Below are 24926 nucleotides of genomic sequence, written 5' to 3'. Positions count from 1 at the left end.
TGAAAAAATCATCTTTATTGACATCTTTACTTTAAATTTGATTTTCAAAATTATTTTTAATAATTAATGGCAGATGTTTATCAAAATAATAATATAAAAATCACATGTTTTGTAGTGTTTGTAAAAAGTACTCCATGAAAGAAGAGGGGGTCTCATATGTTACTGATTGCGTTAACTTAAAAAAAGCATCCATCTAGGTAGGACCACCTGAAATTCTGTCGGACCATCAGTTTGCAAAAGCTGCTAACTCAGAAAGTATTACATATAAATTGATTAAACCTTGCATGAGTCTTTATCTAGATATGAACTTGCGCACCTCCTATTTTTTCTGCCTCCGTCCCATATTTTTAGAGTTATGGCCCCTGAAATAGTTAAAAATGCACATTGTCGCCTTGTGACACACCTAGCTCAAAAAGTATATGATATAAATGGATGAAAACTTGCATGAGTCTATATCATTATATTAACATGCACACCTCTTATTTTTTGGATGGCTCCACCACCTATTTTTAAAGTTATGGCCCCTGAAATAGTCAAAAATGTACATTTTCATGTGCCTAGCTCAAAAAGTATTTGATGTAAATTCATGAAACCTTGTTTTAGTCTTTATCATGATGTTACCTTGTACACTTGGCATTCCTCTTGAGAATCTTAGCGCTTATTACAGAGTTATGGCCCTTGAAATAGCCAAAATAAAGGATTTTTTTGTTTGTGATGCTCATAGCTCAAAAAGTATACTAGTATGGCCTAGAATAATGAATCCTTGTCATAAAATGTTTGTTGAGGCTATACCCCCTGAAGACTGCAAACATTTGAATTATTGCCCCTTATTTGTGACAAATGTACCTGTGGGGGGCACACCCTGTGTCCTACAGACATATTCTAGTTTTTTTCGTGATCTCAAGGTCAAGTTCGAATCTGGGTCATATGGGGTCAAAACTAGATCACCCGGTCAAATCAGACGAAAAGCTTGTGAAGCTTGTTAACGATGAGTGCGACGTTAAACCCAACAAAAAAAAGAACACTCTAAGAGGCCACAGTTGTGACTCAATCTTCTTGAAAGTTGGTCAGAATATTTGTCTTGATGATCTCTAGGTCAGTTTCGAAACTGGGTCATGTGGGGTCAAAAACTAGGTCAGTAGACCAGATCATAGGAAAAGCTTGTGAGTTTTGACCCAGTCTTTATGAAACTTGGTCAGAATATTTGACTTCATAATTTCTAGGTCAGTCCTGAAACTGGATCATGTGGGATCAAAAATTAGGTGAGTAAGTCACTAGGCTCGATCAAAGAAAAAGCTTGATAACACTCCAGAGGCCACAAGTATGACCCTATCTTTATGAAACTTGGTCAAAATAATAATCTTTATGATCTTTACCTCAAGCTGGAATCTGGATCTTCTGGGGTCAGAAACTAGGTCACCTGTTAAAATCAAAGAAAAATCTTGTGAATGCAGTAGAGGCTGCATTTTTCATTTGATATGCATGAAACTTGGACAGAATGTTTGTCTGCATGAAATCTTGGATCTAGGTCATTTGGGATTGAAAACTAGGTCACCAGGTCAATTCAAAATATAAGCTTGTTTGCACCCTAAGGGGCACATTTTTAGCTCACCTTGGCTTCGGCGTCACACCTTGGTTAAAGTTTTGCATGCAAGTACATATGGCTATTATTTAAAGGCATATAGCTTTGAATCTTATTTTTTCTTTTTCTAGGTCAGTTACCAACCTCACTGGGTCAAGTCCTATAACTCTGACATGTATTTTGAGCAAATTATGCCCCCTTTTGGAAAATCCAGGTTAAAGTTTTACAAGCATGTTACCATCTCCAAAACTAATGCAGATATTGAATTGAAACTTCACATGTGTCTTCGGGGTTATCAAGCTAGTTGATAGCATCAAGTCCCATAACTCTGACCTGCATTTTGGCCATTTTATGCCCCCTTTTGGACTTAGAAAATCCTGGTTAAAGTTTTGCATGCAAGTACATAGGCTATCATTTAAAGGCATATAGATTTGAAACTAATTTTTTCTTTTTCTAGGTCAAGTACCAACCTCACTGGGTCAAGTCCCATAACTCTGACATGTATTTTGGGCAAATTATGCCCCCTTTTGGACTAAGAAAATTCTGGTTAAAGTTTTGCGTGCAAGTTACTATCTGCAGAACAAATGCAGATATTAAATTGAAACTTCACATGTGCCTTTGGGGTTATAAAACTACAGACGACATTGTATTAAGAGACCACCCAAGGGACTGCTAAGACGTGGTCTCTTAATGGAATGGTCGCTTAATGAATTTCAGTCAGATGAAAAGAAAAGTTATTTTTAACTGTTAATGTAACTGTATTTATTATGAACATACATGTATGGTTTCAAAATCTGTTTTAACATCGTGAACACTTTTCCAAGTCCTCAAACCGTGAAAATTATGGCTAGATTGTTTGTCAGTTTGACTGATACAAAGGTTAATTGCATTCAGTCACGTGCAAAACGTACTCTCTAATTACATAGATGAAGAAATGCCTGGTAGAATTTTGGTACCCGGTCACTTAATAGATACTTTTGTCGAATATTTTACCTGTCGGGACTACATTTATGTGGTCACTAGTCGCTTAATAAAAAAGTCGTTTAATGGAATGAATTTATGTACTGAAAATGTTCGGGAGGAATTTTGACCGGTCGTTTAATATGAAAATCGCTTAATAGAGGTGGTCGCAAGTACGATGTCGACTGTAGTTTATTGCATCAAGTCCCATAACTCTGACATGCATTTTGGTCAGATTATGACCCCTTTTGAACTTAAAACTTCTTGTTAAAGTTTTGCATGCAAGTCACTATCTCCAAAACTAATGCAGATACTGGATTGAAACTCTATAGATATTTTAACATTTAGGGTAATATTTTCCTGCTTCTGGGACAAAAATTTGAATAGTCGAGCATTGGCTGTCTTACGGACAGCTCTTGTTGATTCTGTCTTAATAAAACTTGGTCAGAATGTTTGTTATGATGAATTCTTGGATGATTTCAAATCTGGGTCACTTTGGGTCAAAACCTAAGGTTACTAGACCAAATTAAAGGAAAAGCTTGTTTACACTTGTAGCCACTATTTTGCTTCAGTCTTTCTGAAACTTTGTCAGAATGTTTGTTTTCATGAAATGGACAAGTTCAAATCCGGGTCATGTGGGGTAAAAAACTAGGTCACTGGGTCAAATCAAAGAAAATGCTTGTTTACCCTCAAGAGGCCACATTTTTTTGTCTAATCTTAATGAAAATTGGTCAGAATATTTGTCTCCATGAAATCACTAGATAAAACATGTTACACTGTTACGGTGTGTTACTCAGGTGAGCGACCTAGGGCCATCTTGGCCCTCTTGTTTACATACACACTTATTTAGTCAGTAAAAGACTCACTGATTTAGTTAGTAAAGGATAGCCTTGATTTTCATTTGATGACGTTCGAAAAATAACACAGCAAACAAACATTTAAATGTATGTCAGAATGTCTGTCTGCATGCCACTAAAAGAATGATAGTATGATAATTTATACAATAATTCAAGTCTAAATTTATCAGCCTATCCTCTATACCCTAAAATACGTTATACCCTAAAGCACTGTATCCTGTGTTTTATGTGCATTTTTAAATGCCTGTGTTCTAGCTGTCCGGTAACCAGATGCCTAACCTATATATACTCTAGGTTCTTTCAAGATGTTGGGTAATCAATCGTTTATTATGAAAAGTGTAATGAATTAATTGAATAATCAATTTTTAGCTCGACTATTCATAGAATAGTAGAGCTATTGGACTCGCCCATGCGTCGGCGTTGGCGTCCGCGTCCGCGTCGGCGTCCGCGTCCCGATTTGGTTAAGTTTTTGTATGTAAGCTGGTATCTCAGCAACCACTTGTGGGAATGGATTGAAACTTCACACACTTATTCACTGTGATAAACTGACTTACATTGCACAGGTTCCATAACTCTGTTTTGCTTTTTTACAAAATTATGCCCCTTTTTTGACTTAGAAATTTTTGGTTAAGGTTTTGTATGTAAGCTGGTATCTCAGTAACCACTTGTGGGAATGGATTGAAACTTCACACACTTATTTACTGTGATAAACTGACTTACATTGCACAGGTTCCATAACTCTATTTTGCTTTTTCACAAAATTATGCCCCTTTTTCGACTTAGAATTTTTTGGTTAAGGTTTTGTATGTAAGCTGGTATCTCAGTACTCACTAATGGGAATGGATTGAAACTTCACACACTTGTTCACTGTCATGATCTGACATGCACAAAGCAGGTCCCATAACTTTATTTTGCTTTTTTACAAAATTATGCCCCTTTTTCAACTTAGGAGTTTTTGGGTTAAATTCTTATATGTAAGCTGGTATCTCAGTACCCACTAATGGGAATGGATTGAAACTTCATACACTTGTCCACTGTCATGAGCTGATAAGCACTATGCAGGTTCCATAACCCTATTTTACTTTTTTACTAAATTATGCCCCTTTTTCGACTTTCTTATTCATTCAAGCGACAAGGCTGTTAAATAGTCGAGCGTTGCTGTCCTCCGACAGCTCTTGTTATTTTTAGCTCGACTATTCATAGAATAGTGAGCTATTGCACTAGCCCATGCGTCGGCGTCCGCGTCCGCGTCCCGATTTTGGTTAAGGTTTTGTATGTAAGCTGGTATCTCAGTAACCACTTGTGGGAATGGATTGAAACTTCACATACTTGTTCACTATCATGATCTGACATGCACTAAGCAAGTCCCATAACTCTACTCTCTTTTTTTTCAAAATTATGCCCCTTTTTCGACTTAGAAATTTTTGGTTAAGGTTTTGTATGTAAGCTGGTAACTCAGTAACCACTTGTGGGAATGGATTGAAACTTCACACACTTATTCACTGTGATGAACTGATCTACATTGCACAGGTTCCATAACTCTATTTTGCTTTTTTACAAAATTATGCCCCTTTTCGACTTAGAAATTTTTGGTTAAGGTTTTGTATGTAAGCTGGTATCTCAGTAACCACTTGTGGGAATGGATTGAAACTTCACATACTTGTTCACTATCATGATCTGACATGCACTAAGCAAGTCCCATAACTCTACTCTCTTTTTTTTCAAAATTATGCCCCTTTTTCGACTTAGCAGTTTTTGGTTAAATTTTTGTATGTAATCTGATATCTCAGTATCCACTAATTGGAATGGATTGAAACTTCACACACTTGTTCACTGTCATGATCTAACATGCACTGTGAAGGTCCCATAACTCTACTTGGCATTTTTACAAAATTATGCCCCTTTGACTTAGCAGTTTTTTGTTAAGTTTTTGTATGTAAGCTGGTATCTCAGTATCCACAAATTGGAAAGGATTGAAACTTCACACACTTGTTCACTGTCATGATATGACATGCAGTACAGAGGTTCAATACCTCTACTTTGCATTTTACAAAATTATGCCCCTTTTTCAACTTTTGTATTCATTCAATTGACAAGGCTGTTGAATAGTCGAGCGTTGCTGTCCTCCGACAGCTCTTGTTTAAGATAGCGGTATTTACCTGTAAATAAATGCTAAGCTGATTTCAAACCTTAATTAATCTCAATAGTTTAATTACCATTTCAAAGAATGAAAACAGAAATTTGACAAATTCTGTTATGCCTGATGGCGAAATGATGAATCAGTGATATGTTAATCACCAAATTCAATGATGTAAATGTTTTAACATAATTGACACTTTCATTTATACAAGGTTAATACATAGTCATAGATTTAGTACATGCTTTTTAGCTCACCTGTCACATAGTGACAAGGTGAGCTTTTGTGCTCACCCGTCGTCCGTTGTCAGTCCGTCAACAATTTCTTGTCTGCATGATAGTGGTTTCATTTATGATTTTATTTTAACCGTTATGGGTTCCAGAGTTATGGCCCCTGAAAGGGCCAAAATTAGCTATTTAGACCTTGTCTGCACAATAGCAGCTTTATTTATGATTTGATTTTTACCAAACTGGCACACAACTTGTATCACCATAAGATCTTGGTTCCTTTCTTGAACTGGCCAGATTCCAGTATGGGTTCCAGAGTTATGGCCCCTGAAAGGGCCAGAATTAGCTATTTTAACCTTGTCTGCACATAGCAGCTTCATTTATGACTTTATTTTAACCAGACTTGCACACAACTTGTATCACCATAAGATCTTGGTTCCTTTCTTGAACTGGCCAGATTCCATTATGGGTTCCAGAGTGATGGCCCCTTGAAAGGGCTAAAATTAGCTATTTTGACCTTGTCTGCACAATAGCAGCTTCATTTATGATTTGATTTTAACCAAACTTGCACAAAACTTGTGTCACCATAAGATCTCGGTTCCTTTCTTGAACTGGCCAGATTTCATCATGGGTTCGACAACAATAAATCTTGGACTCCATGACAAATCAGATCCAGTCGTAGGTTCCAGAGTTATTTTATATCATTTTGTAATCAAAATGGATTTATATCAGTAAGTACTTATAGGACTTATTTGAAATTTCATTATTGTCATTAGTTGGACTGAGCCAATCAGGGTAGATAGCTATGGACTGATTTTATGTCAAATTACCTTCCTTTATTTCAAATTAAAATGGGTATATCTCCGTAACTAATGAAGATACTGATCTGAAATTTCATTTATGTCAACAGATTTATTTGGCATATCCTTCTTTTGTTCACTTACAATAATTTTTATGCCCCTGAAGGGAGGCATATAGTTATTGAACCGTCAGTCGGTCTGTCCGCAATTTTCGTGTACGGTCCATATCTTTGTCATCGATGGATGGATTTTCAAATAACTTGGCATGAATGTGTACCACAGTAAGACGACGTGTCATGCGCAAGACCCAGGTCCGTAGCTCAAAGGTCAAGGTCACACTTAGACGTTAAAGGATAGTGCATTGATGGGCGTGTCTGGTCCATATCTTTGTCATCGATGGATGGATTTTCAAATAACTTGGCATGAATGTGTACCACAGTAAGACGACGTGTCGCACGCAAGACTCAGGTCCGTAGCTCAAAGGTCAAGGTCACACTTAGACGTTAAAGGATAGTGCATTGAAGGGCGTGTCTGGTCCATATCTTTGTCATCCATGGATGGATTTTCAAATAACTTGGCATGAATGTGTACCACAGTAAGACAACATGTCACACGCAAGACCCAGGTCCATAGCTCAAAGGTCAAGGTCACAGACGTTAAAGGTCATTTTTCATGATAGTGCATTGATGGGCATGTCCGGTCCATATCTTTGTCATTCATGCATGGATTTTATAATAACTACGCACGAATGTGTGGCACAGGAAGACGACATGTCGCGCGCAAGACCCTGCTCCGTAGGTCAAAGTTCCTAAACTCTAACATCAGCCATAACTATTCATTCAAAGTGCTATCGGGGGAATGTGTCATCCTATGGAGACAGCTCTTGTTTTTTAATTACTTCCCTTTTACGTTACTATAAATAGCTTATTTTTAGTAACTTTTTTATTATTGGCCGTAGGGAAAACCGAGACCACTTTTTTGTGGTACAACATGGATGGTACCTCCAATTTTTAGGTGTATTTTGACATATCTGTACCTTGTAAGAAATTTTTTTTTCTTTTTGGTTAAATTTCTTCCCTTTGTTGTTCCTGTCCTTTGGACTTAGATATTTTTTCTGAGGACCTTCTAGTCCTCAAGTGCAATGATAACAGTTGAGCGATATAGGGCCATCATGGCCCTCTTGTTTAATGAAATTTAATACTATATTTTTTTTTAAAGGAAAGTTGAAAATGGTTAAATACATTTAAATTAAACAGTGTTAAAAACATAAATTCTTAAAATATAATCATGTTTAATAAATCATAGACATGTCACTAGCATGTTGAAATAATTTTTCTTAGTGTTCCCACTCCTGTAAAATATTGCATAAATCACATAAAAAAGTAAAATCATGCATAGTCTGTATTTTTTACCCTGTGCGAGATGGCGCCTACACAAAAATGCCGGGGATGAATAGGTTAAGCTGGCATCCCAAGGTATGTCATAAAGATAAACCTTGGAAATACTATGTCCCATTGAATCAATTGGCTAACTGCAGATGTTTTTTCAGTGATGTCAGAAAAATATAGATGGGTTTTATATTTTAATGCCCCGGGAAATGAAGTATTACTATAAAATGGTAATCAGTCTAATCTCTCACGTCTGCAAGAATGTCACAATTGAAGATTTCTGCATATGGCTTCACTGCAAATAACAAAAACAAGTGATGCGCTGTTTGATCTGCTTAAAACCAAATATAAGTTCAGCAACCATATTTATTTTATAACCTTCATACCCTCAAAAATTGAGATTTACCCCCAGTTTTTATGTCCAGTGGGTAAGTTTACCCTTGTAAAAAATATTGAGTAGGAGCACTGATTTCTCTTTACTTCCTGTGCACCTAGTCCAAATAATTTGACGTCAGAACTGATTCTGAGATATTTTCATGATAGGGCAGAATCCCTCTCTTTACATCAAAACCACAAAAGACCTTTTCTGTGGTGAAAATAGATTTAGGTAAAAACATGATCGGGCAATATACTTAAATGATGAAATCGTAAAACAAAATAAAACTGAATCATTTTATGGTTTAGACATTACAGTAAAACATGTTATTAAAACATAAACACTATATGTTTCATTTGGCTACCTCGCTGTACATTTGTATTTACATGTCTGCAATTACACATAGTACAGCTGACAATGGGGTTGGTCATTATTGATCATGTGACACAAAGCAGAGTGTAAAATATGTGTAAACTTTAGGGTGCGTTGTTTAAAACAGTGATACATGTAAACTCTTGTTTTGCCGTTTATTATGTCTCCTCCCCTCTAGTGGAGAAATATTGTTTTTGCCCTGTCCGTCCATCTATCAGTCCATCACACTTCATTTTTAATCAATAACTAGAGAATCATTTGACATAGAGCCTTCAAACTTCATAGGATGGCAGGGCTTATGGAGTAGACAACCCCTATTGTTTTTGGGGTCACTCCATCAAAGGTCAAGGTCACAGGGGCCTGAACATGAAAAATCATTTCATATCAATAACATGAAAACCACTTGACCCAGAATGTTGAAACTTCTTAGAATGATTGGACATGCAGAATAGATGACCACTATTGATTTTGGGATCACTGAATTAAATGTCAAGGTCCCAGGGGCCTAAACATGGAATATCATTTCCGATCAATAACTTGAGAACCACTAGACCTAGAATGTTGAAACTTCATAGGATGATTAGACATGCAGAGTAGATGGCCCCTATTGATTTTGGGATCACTCTATTAAAGGTCAAGGTCACAGGGGCCTGGACATGGAAAGCTGTTTCTGGTCAATATCTCACTGCAGCCAGAACATGAAAATTCATTTCTGGTCAGTAACTTGAGAACCATTTGACCTAGAACGTTCAAACTTTGTAGGGTGATAGGACTTACAGAGTAGGTGACCCTTATTGTTTTCGAGGTCACTCCATCAAAGGTTAAGGTCACAGGGGCCATCCATTCGTCATTCTTTATTTTTGATCAATAACTGGAGAACCATATGACCTAGAACCTTCAAAGGGTGATAGGACCTACGGAGTAGATGACCCCTATTATTTTGGGGCTTACTACATGAAAGGTCAAGGTCACAGGGGCCTGAACATGGAAAACTGTTTAAGATCAATAACTTGAGAATCACTTGACTTAGAATGTTGAAACTTCATAGGATGATTGGACATGCAGATTAGATGACACCTATTGATTTTGGGGTCACTCAATCAAAGGTCAAAGTCACAACAGTTTCTGGTCAATATCTTGAGAACCACTAGGCCCAGAATGTTGAAACTTCATAGGACATGCCAAGAAGGTGATCCCTATTGCAGCCAACCATCAGTTTCTCTTTGACTTTCGCTCATGTCCCCTATTGATTTCTTGCCTGTTACAACTATACATTGGGGGAGACATGAGCTTTTCTACAAAAGCATCTTCTAGTTCACATAAACATCAATTGAATGGAAGGAAAAAAATGGATATCCAGGTATCTTAAAATTTCACTAATATTTTCGTTTTTTAATAGTTTAAGAATTGTCATAGAGATTCATGACAGAAAAGGTCCTTCCTAAGTTATATGCGGAGGAGAGATATTGACCTGTGCAAAAATTGTCACAATATCGCGACTTGCATACAATTAGTTGGACTAGATGCATGCACCTTATCCTCTAAAAGCAATATTTCATCTTTGCCTATGTTTGTCAGTATTCTGCCTCAACACACCTACCAAACAACAGCAACAACACTGGAATGTTTTTAAACAAAGTCAGTGGCAGAAACTGCATCTATAATCAGAAGCTTTTTTAACACATATTGATCAGATGTAGTTTAGCAACTTTTATGTAAAATCCTAGCAATAATTCATTCTTAAATGAGTTGATTACCAGATGCCTTAAAAACCTTATCTAGGATAGGCTAGGTGCTGGTTACCGGACAGCTAGAATGCAGGCTATGCGTCGGGTTACCAGACAGCTAGACACTTCGTTGCATAACTACATGTACTACCACTGACAACACATCTGGTAGCTGTAATCATCAACAATTGTTCAACAGTAACATTTACTTAGACAGTAAAGGAAGATGTACAATTAAATAAATATGTTGATTGATATATGAAGAATGAGCATTGTGCTTTACTTGCATATCTCTGTGCTGATTCAAGATATTGAAAACAGATGTATGTTATGTGATTGATCCGCAAAAAGTCTAAAACCAGTTTCCATTTAATTTTACATGCCTTTTTATTAGCTCGACTATTCGAAGAATAAGTAGAGCTATCCTACTCACCACGGCGTCGGCATCGGCGTCACACCTTGGGTTAAGTTTTTCGTGCCAGTCCACATTTTGACAAAGTCTTTTGAGATAAAGCTTTGAAACTTTCAACACTTGTTTACCATCATCATGGCCAGCTATTCATAATTTTAACATGTCCAAAACATTGTGGAATGATACTTATTTCACTTGGGTATTGATTACATTTTACTCAGACTTTATCATAGACTCCCAGTGTAAAATCTCAAACTTTTAACTAAAATAAAGGTATTAAATCAATATAATATTTCATTGAAACTTCAAAGTTTTGTTGTTTGTAGCATCATCTGGGGCATGTGCAGTGAAAAATCTTGATTTGATTTCTAAAATAGTGTGATATTTATTTATAAAGTCACTATATGTTCATTGGAAATATACTTTGTTATACCCAAGTGGAAACTTGCAGGTACTCTAAAATGCAGCTCTCTGATTGGTCGGTTAGAACCCCTAATATACTGTGATGTCATGATAAAGTTATGAATAGGCAAGAGCACATAACTCAGTCAAGGATTTTGGCTGAATTATGGCCCCTTTTGACTTAGAAATCATGGTTAAGTTTTTCGTACCAGTTCATATTTTGACAAAGTCTTTTGAGATAAAGCTTTGAAACTTTCAATACTTGTTTACCATCACCATGTCCAGTTATAGGTAAGAGCACATAACTCCATCAAGGATTTTGGCTGAATTATGGCCCTTTTTTGACTTAGAAATCTGGGTTAATATTTCGTACCAGTTCATATTTTGACAGTCTTTTGAGATAAAGCTTTGAAACTTTCAACACCTGTTTACCATCACCATGCCCAGTTATAGGCAAGAGTACATAACTCCATCAAGGATTTTGGCTGAATTATGGCCCCTTTTGTCTTAGAAATCTTGGTTAAGTTTTTCGTACCAGTTCATATTTTGACAAAGTCTTTTGAGATAAACCTTTGAAACTTTCAATACTTGTTTACCATCACCATGTCCAGTTATAGGCAAGAGTACATAACTCCATCAAGGATTTTGGCTGAATTATGGCCCTTTTTGACTTAGAAATCTGGGTTAATATTTCGTACCAGTTCATATTTTGACAAAGTCTTTTAAGATAAAGCTTTGAAACTTTCAACACCTGTTTACCATCACCATGTTCAGTTATAGGCAAGAGTACATAACTCCATCAAGGATTTTGGCTGAATTATGGCCCATTTTGACTTAGAAATCTTTGTTAAGTTTTTCGTACCAGTTCATATTTTTTGTAAAGTGTTTGACATATGGCTTTGAAACTTTTATCTCTTGTTTAGTATAATAGTCTCTATCTGTAGGAAAGAGAACATAACTCTGTCATCTATTTTGGCTGAATTATGGTCCTTTTTGGATTTTGAAATTGGTTCTGTTTTCATACAAGTCCATGTTTTGTCAAAACTATTTGACATATGGCTTTTAAACTTTAAACACTTGTTTAACATTATGATTTCCATCTGTAGGCAAGAGTACATAACTATTTTGACTGAATTATGGCCCTTTTTGGACTTTGAAATTGGCTTATATATTGCCATTTAGTGCAAGACTTATCGAAATCAAAGTAATACAGGAACATTGTTTGTCTAATCTATTTATTCCTTTTGTCTGAATATCCGTGGAAATATTTTGACCCCATTCTTCAATCAATTCTTCGAATAGTCGAGCGCGCTGTCATCAGACAGCTCTTGTTAGCTCACCTGTCACATAGTGACAAGGTGAGCTTTTGTGATCACCCTTGTCCGTTGTCAGTCCGTGCATGCGTGTCTGTCAACAATTTCTTGTCTGCACGATAGTGGTTTCATTTATGATTTTATTTTAACCAAACTTGCACACAACTTGTATCACCATAAGATGTAGGTTGCTTTCTTGAACTGGCCAGATCCCTTTATTGGTTCCAGAGTTATGGCCCCTGAAAGGGCCAAAATTAGCTGTTTTGACCTTGTCTGCACAATAATAGCTTTATTTATGATTTGATTTTTACCAAACTTGCACACAACTTGTATCACCATAAGATCTTGGTTCCTTTCTTGAACTGGCCAGATTCCTTTAAGGGTTTCAGAGTTATGGCCCCTGAAAGGGCCAGAATTAGCTATTTTGACTTTGTCTGCACAATAGTAGCTTCATTTATGATTTTATTTTAACCAAACTTGCACACAACTTGTATCACCATAAGATCTTGTTTCCTTTCTTGAACTGGCCAGATTCCATTATGGGTTCCAGAGTGATGGCCCCTGAAAGGGCCAGAATTAGCTATTTTGACCTTGTCTGCACAATAGCAGCTTCATTTATGATTTGAATTTAATCAAACTTGCACAAAACTTGTGTCATCATAAGATCTCAGTTCCTTTCAAGAACCGTTGAGATCCCGTAATGGGTTCCAGAGTTATGGCCCCTGAAAGGGCCAAAATTAGCTATTTTGACATTGTCTGCACAATAGCAGCTTCATTTATGATTTGATTTTAACCAAACTTGCACAGAACTTGTATCACCATAAGATCTTGGTTCCTTTTTTGAACTGGCCAGATTCCTTCATGGGTTTTAGAGTTATGGTCCCTTAAAGGTCCAAAATTTGCTATTTCAGCTTTTGCAGCCATATAGACACTTCATTTATGGCTTGATTTGATACAAACTTCCAAAATATCTTCAACAACAATAAATCTTGGATTCCAAGATGAATCTGTCAAATCCAATGGTAGGTTCCAAAGTTATTTTATATCTGATTACCTCCCCTGATTGTAATCAAAATGAATTTATATCAGTAAGTACTTATAGGACTTATTTGAAATTTCATTATTGTCATTAGTTGGACTGAGACAGTCAGGGTTGATAACTATGGACTGATTTTATATCAAATTACCTCCCTTTATTTCAAATTAAAATGGGTATATCTCCGTAACTAATGAAGATACTGATCTGAAATTTCATTTATGTAAACAGATGGACTTGGACAATCAGTGAAGGTACATACTGACTGAATTTATGACAAATTACCTCCCTTTATTTTTTATCTAAATGAATACACTTTAACAGCTTCTAATGAGATTGGTTTGAAACCTTATTTATGTCTTCAATGGTAAGAAATAGTCATATTAGATAACTCTTGATTGAACATTTATCGATATGAATACTTTACTAATATATTGTTGTATAGGCTTGTACTCTGTATCTTCTACATGCATATACCAATGCATGATTACCTCCGCTGATTTTAATAAAAATGAATTTATCTTGGTAAATATTTATAAAACCCATTTGAAATTTTATTATTGTCTTTAGTTGGACTGAGGCAATCAGGGTAGATAGTATGGACTGATTTTATTTCAAATTACCTCCCTTTGTTTCAAATTAAAGTGGGTGTATCTCAGTAACCAATGAAGATACTGATTTGAAATGTAATTTGTGTCATCAGATGTACTCGGACAATTAGGGTAGATAACTTGTGACAGAATTTATGACCAATTACCTCCCTTTATTTTATGTAAACGAATATATCTCAGAAGCATCTAATGAGATTGGTTTTAAATGTTATTTAAGTCTTCCAGGGTAAGGAATAGTCATGTTAGTACAACAATGCAGCATTTGAGCCTAGGACCCTCAAACTTGGTATGGAAATTGGCCCTGACTAGGTCAAAAGGGAGTTACAAGAAAATGTTTATCCTGATGATATTTAATGTGTATGCCTGTGTGCTCTATGTCAAAACTTGATCATATCATTTTGAGCAGTGATACTCAGGTGAGTAATACAGGGCCATCATGGCCCTCTTGTTGAAAAATGAAATGCAATTATTCTCGGATTTATCAGTTACTGGCAGGGAAGGAAGGTTACATGAATAAATGTTACATTTTAGAAGAACTTTGTTCAGTTATGTAGTAACCGAGCAAATTATGAAGTTACAACTGATACACAGCCGTAGTGATCACATGTCTGTAGTCTCTTGTCTGCAGTGGTGACTGCCTATAGTGGCTGTGTGTCTATGATGGCTTGTTTCATATACTCACTTTTATGACTGCTGTTTGTAGTGTAGTGAATTTTACAGAAACTTGTTATCTACAAACATTGATATTTTATCTTCTTTTACAGAGAATCATTCACAGAGTTGCAGATGAGAATTCATTGGAGTGTTACAAGGAGTTCATAGACAATTTCCCTGCCAGGTACGGTTAATGTTATACTTCTTTCATTTATGCTCACCTGAAAGCAAACTTCTGTAGGGCAAAGCAAACTGCTAGTGCAACATCACATTTCACTAACATTATAACTGATCATGACTTATTCCCCAACCAAGCAAGGCATTTTTAGTGGTGGGGTTATATAGGAATTACTTGTGAGTCTGTTCCATCCTAAATTTTCCTTGAATATCTCTGGAAGTGATGTAACACAGTGTTTTGAAACTTAAGAAAAAAGGTTTCATAACAAATGTCCTAAAATTAGTATTTTGTAACCAGTCATGTTTTTCTTATATTAGCCGAAAAATCACTCAAAAATACTGTTTTAGTTGATTATTGTATTAGTAACACAGGAAAATGTTAAATACTAAAGTTAGTTTTTCGCTTTTTATGGCCCCGAAGGTGGACATATTAAAATCTAACTGTCCGTGTGTGCGTCCGTCTGTGTAAATTCTTGTTTGGGCTGTAACTCTGCCATCCATAAAGGGATCTTGAAATAACTTGGCATAAATGTTCACTATAATGAAATCACTTGTCATTCGACCCCTTGACCCCTAGCTCCTAGGTTAAAGTCACAGAAGTCAAAGGTTAAAACACGGTCTGTTTCGTGTCTGGTCCATAACTCTGCCATCCATGAAGGGATTATGAAATAACTTGGCATAAATGCTTACCATAATGAGACGATATGTCATGCGCAAGACCCAGACCCCTAGCTCCTAGCTCCAAGGACAAGGTCACACTTAGAGGCCAAAGGTTAACAACGTCTGTTTTGTGTCCAGTCCATAACTCTGCCATTCATGAAGGGATTTTGAAATAACTTGGCTTAAATGTTTACCATAATGAGACAATATGTTATGGGTAAGACCCAGGCCCCTAGCTCCAAGGTCAAGGTCAGACTTAGAAGTCAAAGGTTAACATGGTCTGTTTTGTGTCTGGTTCATAACTCTGCCATTCATCTGGGGATTTTGTAATTACTTGGCATAAATGTTCCCCTTATGAGACGATATGTCATGCTCAAGATCCAGAGCCTAGCTCTAAGGTCAAGCTAACACTTAGAGGTTAAAGGATAACATGGTCTGTTTCTTGTCCAGTCCATAATTCTGCCACCGATGAAGGGATTTTAAAATTACTTAGCATAAATGTTCATGGGCATTTGTCACTAATAGTGGCAGCTCTTGTTATATGCCCGAAGGGATGTATTATGTACGCTGGTGTCCGTCTATCTGAGCACACGATTTGTACCTTTAGGTGGTAGGAGGTGTGGCCTAGGAAAATAGAAATCCTTTGTATTCATTTCGTAACCACTTAATTCTTTTGTTCCTTAAGTGGTCATTCTATTGTTTTCAAACAATGGAATGACCACCTACGGTAATACCTAAATTGTATGGGCATGCGTCCGTCTGTCCGTTAGCAATTTCGTGTCCGCTCTGTAACTCTTGAACGCCTTGAAGGATTTCAAGGAAACTTGATACAAATGTTCACCACACCGAGACGACATGCAGAGTGCATGTTTTGGATGTCTCGCTTCAAGGTCAAGGACACACTTAGGAGTCAAAGGTCATATCAGTTTGTTTCGTGTCCACTCTGTAACTCTTGAACCCCTTGAAGGATTTCAAAGAAACTTGACACAAATGTTCACCACACCAAGACGACATGCAGAGCACATGTTCCGGATGACTTACTTCAAGGTCAAGGTCACACTTAGGGGTCAAAAGTCATATCAGTTTGTTTCGTGTCCGCTCTGAAACTCTTGAACTGCTGGAAGGATTTCAAAGAAACTTGGCAGAAATGTTCACCACACTGAGACGACGTGCAGATTGCATGTTCCGGATGACTTGTTTCAAGGTCAAGGTCACACTTAAGGGTCAAAGGTCATATATGACTTTGCTTTGTGTATATTGCTCTGCATTGCAGTGCTCTTGTTTTTATTTGGCAGATCTCTTTTTTGTTCACTTACAATAATTTTTTTTTTTTTAATTACTTCTCTTTTATGTTACTATAAATAGCTTATTTTGTTACTTTTTTATTGTTGGCCATAGGGAAAAACCGAGACCACTTTTCTGTGGTACAACATGGATGGTACTTCCAATTTTTAGGTGTATTTTTACATACCTGTACCTGATAAGGATTTTTTTTTATGGACTTTGAATTTTTTTTTTGTGGACTTAGATTTGTTTTTATGAAGTTTTCCTTTTGTTGTTCCAGTCCTTTGGGCTACAACAGTCAGGTTCTTTAAATTTTGCTCCCATCCTATGATGTAACCCTTTGGGCGTATATTGCCCTGCTTGGTGGAGCTCTTGTTTGTAAGTTCATGGAAAATATTTAGAGATGGCAAGAAACATTGGCACAGAAACTAGAAAAAAGCGACCTTTCTCAGTTGTTTATAGGTTAAATTTTATGTTAAAATCATTTGATCTGTATCATATTTTTAAGGATCCTGATTCTGGGTCTATACAAAAATAAAAACAAAACAAAAGAAAGAGTAAAGACAGTAAGGTCAGTAGAGCATCAGGTCTTAGTCAATCACTTGTTTATAGTTTTAACTCAGTTTAGCCAAATTTAGAGTGTTTATGTCAGAATGATTGGTTATTGTTTTGTCTGTGCTAGTTTATTTTAGCTCGGTTGTGAACAAAGCTTGAAGATTCACTTAATTGATCATGAGTCTGCTTCCTAGAAGAACCAGTACCAGGGTCATATGAGAAATCTGGGTCCTGACCTCAAGAGGCTTGAGCTCACAACCATGAGGTTGAGAGGTTCTAACCTTAACTACTAGACAACTGCTTTATTATATCTCCCACCACACTGGTGTGGGAGACATATTGATTTACTCCTGTGTGTGTCTGTCACAAATCTTGTCCGCGCTCTAAGTCAAACATTTCTCATCCAATCTTCACCAAACTTGAACAAAATGTGTTTGACCATAAGTCTTCGGCCAAGTTCAATAACTAGCTAAATCGGCTCAGGCACTTTGGAATTATTGCCCTTGAATAACCGAAAATCGCTCAGGTCTTGGGGCATAAATGACTCATATACTACTAATCATGTGAATAGTAGTATAGCAGTCATTTATGCCCCAAGACCTAATCATGTCAGATGATTAGGCAGTTGATGTCCTGGTGCATGGTTGACTCATATACTACTATTCAGATGATTAGGCAGTAACTGTTGTGGGAGACACACGCTTTTCTCAAAAGCAGCTCTAGTTGTTTATATGTTTACCAATTTTCCTGTTTCTTCAGATTTCTTCTAGCACTTTGAAAGACATGGAATATTTTTGTTGTGTATTTCAGTGACAGTGAGAAGAGGGTAACTATAGACCAGTCCTTCAGAGATGTATTGAGAGACCTTACTGTAAGTAATAACTAATATTCTATTTTTATATACCAGGAGTCTACCATAGCTTTTGTTTTGTTACATTTTGTGCATATTTATACCTCCCATTAAAGAAAAGGGGGTGTATTGTTTTGTGTATTGTTGGTTGGTCCAACAGTGTATTGGTAGAAAATTTGGTTTCCGATTAGTTACTAGAGAATGCCTATAGTGGTCAAACTTCATAGGAGGATTGCTTGTGATCAGAGGTCAAGGTCTCAGTGACCTCGAGACTAAAAACGAGTTCCATTTGATAACTAAAATATGTTTTGTGCTTATTGCTTTTTAACTTAATAGAATTATTGCTTGTGGTCAACAGATGACCCCTGATGTTTTTTTTGTCAGTATTTTAAATTTTACTTTTGTTGTTTGGATCAGTATGTCAAGAGTGACATTACAGTGACGTTGAGACTGAAAAAAGTTCTGATGAAGTTACTGCCTGTAGCCTTCAAACTTCAAAAGATAATGGTCTTGGCGGTAGATGACCTCTATGATTTTGTGGTCATTATGTCAGCATGAAAAAATACATACCTTTAATCTCTTCCTCTTTTTTTCAAGTAGTAGACTTGTATTCTTCATGTGTTTTCAGTCTGCCAACAGTGGTTGTGAGGTATACAGAAAGTTCATCTGTCTTACCATAGATGCTGTTACATCAGGTAATGATTTTCTCATTATGTTTATAATAGCATAAAAATGCTACTCTTGTCACTGTTCGGGGTGTTTCAACAGGAGAGTAAATGTGTGTTAACAGAGAGGTTCTAACGATCACATGTTATTAAAACACCTGTTTAAATATGCACATTCCATGTATAAACAAATTACGGTCCCAAAAGGGATAATTCAAAAGGAAATGACTTCAGCATGATAAAACAATGCAGAAATTCCCGCATATTTCATAGAAAATTAATGATGTTGAAGGACAATATATTTATTTATTAGTTTTTAAACGTTTTATGCTAGAGTAGCATTAGCACATGTTCACTATGTGTTTTAACATCTTTAGAATCCCTTGGGGGAAATGTTGGTACCCTTGCCCCCACCGGCTTGAGCTCCAACCAATTCCTCTGGATTCTGCAGATGTTATACCATGAGAAAACGTGTTAACCCTTCACTTGTGTTCCTTACTCAAAGAATGAAGATGACATACTGATTATAGATAGAATATAGATTTTTCATGCAATTATCCGTATGTATCCATTTATTCAGTTTAGCATTTTCTTTTGCTTTGCAACATGCCCTTCATTTGTTTTAAGTCGAATCCAGGATTCAGCTTTACAGTCTTTACTTTTTGATAGAGTGAATATCTTTTCAAAGTTAAGAACTTCCTACTCTTCTTCCCAGATGGGAATATTTTATTGTTTTCTTTCAGACTTGTGCACCCCAGTGATACCATTCATGTGTTTAACGGACATATTTGACGTTATACCTATAGACCAGTGTGAAGATATGTTTGGTCTAGTTGAAGACAAGGTGCATGTTTGGAAGTCGGTGAGCATGAAATTACACTTAATTAATGGTGTATTGTATAACAGTTAGGTCCGTGATGTCAGAATTTGTTGGCATGTGCTGGAAATGGATTTTGTGGCTTGATGGAAATAGGCAGTTCTGTTAAATTTAGAGATTTCTACTTTGGTTTTGACTGCAAGTACATTGTGAGTGGGGGTATACTAATAGCTATACTACTGATATATTTGATAATAGTACGGTCTTTATGTTGATGGCTGTCTTCTATAATATTATTCTATAATTAACATTAATTGGATTTAAAACCAAATAAAATGAGAAGTTTGTTTTGAATGAGTAAGAATAAAAGAACAAAAGAATATTTCATAGTTACTTTAAAAATGTGGATGGGCAGATAATCCAAACTTTATTTTTAATAGTAGACAGAAACAAATATTCAGTGTAAAGTGTAAACAGAGAAAAAAAGTTAAATATCTTTGATAGATATAATATTGCCTGATAGTTATTTTTTCTTATGAAATACATATATATATATATATATATATATATATATATATATATATATATATATATATATAAAAGATTGACAGTGGTTTATGAGAGATTTGCATTTTAACCAGGTATGACTGTTGTTTTGGATATTTATAAAAGACATCAAAATCATTAACTACCTTTCATTATACAATAGAATGTTCTCATACTGCAGTATACTGAATGCTGGTACCAGTTTTGAGGAATGTTTATTGTTGAAGCAAATGAAATTTGCCTTGAAATTTTATTTTCACTACTTCTTTAGTAAACATGTGCATAATGATGGTTCGAAAAATGTAGCATAATTAGATTTTCATTAACTATTTATTGAAAAAAAAAATATGTTGATAAATGTATTCCATTTCATAATTAAATCTAGTTGTAAAAGAATCAAATATTTAAGCTTTTCTGAAAAAGAATCTTATTTTAAATTATTGTTTCATTTCAGCAAATATTCTATGACACAGGAAAAAATTTCTTGCTGCGTATGTGCAATGGTAAGACTAAAATATTTTTGCAGGACTTCTTTTTAATCATAGGTGGTCTTTATTTCAGACAAAACTTTGGACAGGACGTTTTTGACACATTATTTTCAAATAGAAAAAGAAAATATTCCAAGTATTTCTTCAGTTTGAAAGCACAGACATGTTTGACTTCAGTCATAGATGCATTTATTTTTATTTTCTCAAATGTAGATATTGTTTTATTTGAAAAGTGATAACACTATCTCATGCTGATGACATAATGTGTTTTTGTCGAAATGTGTGCTGTACAATATAACAGATAAAATTGATGTCAAGAATGATACATTCAAATGTACTTCATTGTTTTCATTCTATTAAAAAAAAGTGATATGGTTGATATACTGCTTGTAAAATGTAATAGGTATATGATATCTGCACATGGTACCTCATTAAAATTTCAGATTTATTGCGACGTCTGTCAAAGTCACAGAATACAGTGTTCTGTGGAAGGATACAGTTGTTTCTGTCTAGACTGTTCCCTTTAGCAGAAAAATCAGGTATATATCATGCTGTCAATGATATAACATTAATTTGGGTATCAAAATATCAACTTGATTCAATTGTTTGTCAAAACTATTCTGTTGTTGACCAGCAGCAAGCTTTAACCTTTAGCATGCTAGATAAATTGTTGTCTGCTGGGAATGTCGTCTGCTAAAATTGTAAAGTTCATCCAGTTTGCTCCAAAATTGGAAGAAATATTGTCAGAGTAGCAAATAGCTTGGAACCTGATCAGACGCCAATTTAATCGGCGTCTGATCTGGTTCCAAGCTGTTTGCAAAGGCTGTTAAATTCGCCTGCAGCAGGCTAAAGGTTAATAAGGTCATTTTACAGTTCATAACTGTTTAAGTTTGTTAACACTCTTGCTTGTTAATGATATTGATAATACTTTAAACACCATTAAAAAGGCAGATTCTTTAGAAACATTTTACTAATACATAATAGACCAATTCCATGACCAGAAAGTATTATAATATTAAGATTTGTAACAGAGGTGTCAGATTCTTAAAATTCCAAAATTACTCCTATCCGCCAAACAAAAATGACATTTCTACTAACATTTTCTGAATAGCTGTTGCAAATTTATTATTCGTGGAATATTTCTAAAATTTACAGATATTGTGTGTATATAATTCTTCTTTGTATTTGTATAAAAATTGTAAAAATGAAATAATATTTTGATAGAAAAAAATAATTAAATATTACTGTTTTTATTCAATTTTGTGTTTCTCTTCTCTTTAACTTACTGTATTTAAAAAAATACTCCATATAGAAAAAATGAAAATAACCATTGAAAAGCCAGATTATTTAGCAAAATTTCATTAAGGCATGTCAAATCCATCCCATGAACAGAAAGTATTATAATATTGAGATTTGTAACAGAGGTGTCAAATTTGAGTGTATATCAAAATCCCCTTGATCAAAATCCCCTCCACTGAAAAATGACTGGGTGTTACAAAATCCCCTTCATACTTTTGCATGGGGTATCATAATCCCCTCTGTGATTTTCATTATAGATATATAGATATCAGTGCTCCAAATTAAATTATGTTTGCTAAAGGCATTGTATTTACGTGCTTTATGCAATAGACTTTTAAGTTATATATAATTGTATTTGAACTTGATGAAATAAGTAAAAATCACAGAGGGGATTATGATACCCCCTGCAAAAGTATGAAGGGGATTTTGTAACACCCTGTCATTTTTCAGTCTAGGGGATTTTGATTGTCTCCCGTCAAATTTATCAATTACCTCTAATTACCGCTATGCACATTGTGCAGTTAAACTGATAAGATAGTATTGATTATTGATTATTGATTATTGATAACCTGTCATAAATCATACACTGTGTGTAGCTGATAAGGCTGACTGCTTGTGAAGTAATGGGTTAAAGTAAAAATTTGTATTTTGTACCAATGAATGTGTCAGCAAAGATTTATCTATCCAAATTATAAAAAATGTAGATTTTTATCTCTTTTTAAAAGAGGTTTAGTTATAAATAGACAAGTGATGGTTATAAATGTGTATTGGTTTAGTTTTAGTTAAATGTAAAGTTTTTTCTGTATTTCAGCACTAAATCTGATGAGTCAATTCAATCTAGAGAATGTGACATTGTACAATCAGGCCAAACCTGAACATGAGGCTGCCAAGGTAAGTTTATATTAAATTTGATACAAAAATCTTAAATTAGGCAAACAGATTAGTGGATTTTGTCTCTGTTTTTTTTTATTGGCATTTAATTTATTCCTATATCTTGATGAAGCAGTGTCTGTCAGTATAGATATCAAAGCATAATTATTAGTTTTGAAAATACAGAGTCACCTATTTGCTCTGAGAATAAGAGAAATGACAGTGGAAATGCTAGGTGATGTAATGTTAACCGTGTTAGAGAAAATGATGCTTTAAACTTTTTGAAACAGTTACTTTTTAGTGTGAGATCATTTTCATGGCTTTTTAGCTTGCAAAAATTCAAATAATTAAATCCAAACTAGTCATTATTTCATCAATCTTTAAAACTGAAATCCGTGACTTCATATCCCATCAAGTAGCTGTTTACTGAAACCCTGAAATCCATGACTTCATATTCCATCAAGTAGTTGACTGAAATCCTGAAATACATGACTTCATATCCCATCAAGTAAACTTTACTGAAACCCTGAAATCCATGACTTCATATCCCATCAAGTAGCTGTTGACTGAAACCCTAATATCCATGACTTCATTTCCCATCAAATAGCCCTGAAATACATGCCTTCATTTCCCATCAAGTAGCTGTTGACTGAAAACCTGAAATCCATGCCTTTATAGCCTCATGAAATACCGGCAGGGGTGTAAAATTCCACTCGCCCGCTCGCATTGGCGAGTTAAAGTCTGGGTAGGACGAGTGGACCTCGGTGTATACTCGACCGATCGGGCGAGTGGTTTTTACGTGATAGCTTTAATGAAATTCAGAAATTACTTCTCGAAAAACGTCAACTAACTTTGAGACTTTGACTGACTGGAATTTACCTGAGAATCGTAAAGATATCAAAACATCATGCCGGTAATTTTCCATTCCGAGAGCATATGCGACCAGTCGTAATATCAAATTTACATAGCCGTTACTTTTGTTTATCGACACGTACACAAAAAAACGCGTGTAGTGCATTCATTTTTTAACATAATTGCTTCAATTATCAACACTGCTTGAGAAGAAATACAGTTTGAATTCTATTAAGATTTCAATAAAATATCGACGGAAATGTAAGCAAATTTGTATAAAAACGGTCGAATTTTCATATAATCATTTGTTAAATTTCAAACAGCGCGATCTTAATTTCTTATTTCTTTCTAAGAGAAAATAAGTGATACATACTATGGGCATAAAATTCAGACTTCCGACCAGAAATAACAAAAAACAGAATAAAAAAATCTTCAATAATGAAAAAGCGGCAGTAATTTAAATACATTGAGTAAAACGATTTTTTTGGTAAAGTGCGGCGGAATAGGTTACGTGACCTCGCGGACGTAAATAGAAATGTGGTTTTAAAATAAAACAAAATGATGTTGTTGCGGTTTTTAGTAAGCTTTAAATGAATCTTTGTACATGTGTTTTTGATAAAATATTCTTCTCAAACGATAATATAAATTCCTTGAGGGCAAATAGGTCACAGAGGTAGGATTTCCACTGACATTTACTTGTCAGTTTATACGCAATACCGCACATTCGCTTTTAATAACAAATTATGGAAGAAACTTTTTTATTGATTTCTGCTTCTCATCAATTTAAAGACAGTGATGTGCCACATGGCACGAAAACTGTTATATGACGTAATGTCACAACAATCTCGTGCAACAATACCGCTTTGATCTCCACTTCAGATGTCATGATACCGACACACTTCTTTTAGCTCTTTTAGAGGATATTAATTGAGGATGGAAACAATGCCAATTACTTCATTAATCAACAGAATAATTACCGATTATCGTCAACTCTTTTTTTTCGCTTTCA

General features: G+C 35.3%; 1 protein-coding gene across 2 annotated transcripts in view; it reads left to right on the top strand.

The window, feature by feature from the left end:
- LOC123525293 (THO complex subunit 1-like) overlaps positions 1–24926 on the top strand; it is a 101425-nt gene that overhangs the window by 4331 nt on the left and 72168 nt on the right. For both annotated transcript variants that reach the window (XM_053537978.1, XM_045304229.2), the window contains exons 2-8: positions 14965–15038; positions 18341–18401; positions 19009–19075; positions 19789–19907; positions 20863–20911; positions 21340–21435; positions 23007–23086. In XM_053537978.1, the coding sequence (XP_053393953.1) occupies positions 14965–15038; positions 18341–18401; positions 19009–19075; positions 19789–19907; positions 20863–20911; positions 21340–21435; positions 23007–23086 (546 nt within the window). The remainder of the gene's footprint in view (positions 1–14964; positions 15039–18340; positions 18402–19008; positions 19076–19788; positions 19908–20862; positions 20912–21339; positions 21436–23006; positions 23087–24926) is intronic.

Source organism: Mercenaria mercenaria, chromosome 3 (genome assembly GCF_021730395.1).
Source record: "Mercenaria mercenaria strain notata chromosome 3, MADL_Memer_1, whole genome shotgun sequence".
Taxonomy (NCBI): domain Eukaryota; kingdom Metazoa; phylum Mollusca; class Bivalvia; order Venerida; family Veneridae; genus Mercenaria; species Mercenaria mercenaria.
The sequence above is the reverse complement of the archived record's forward strand: the minus strand, read 5'-3'. Positions and strand labels throughout refer to the sequence as shown.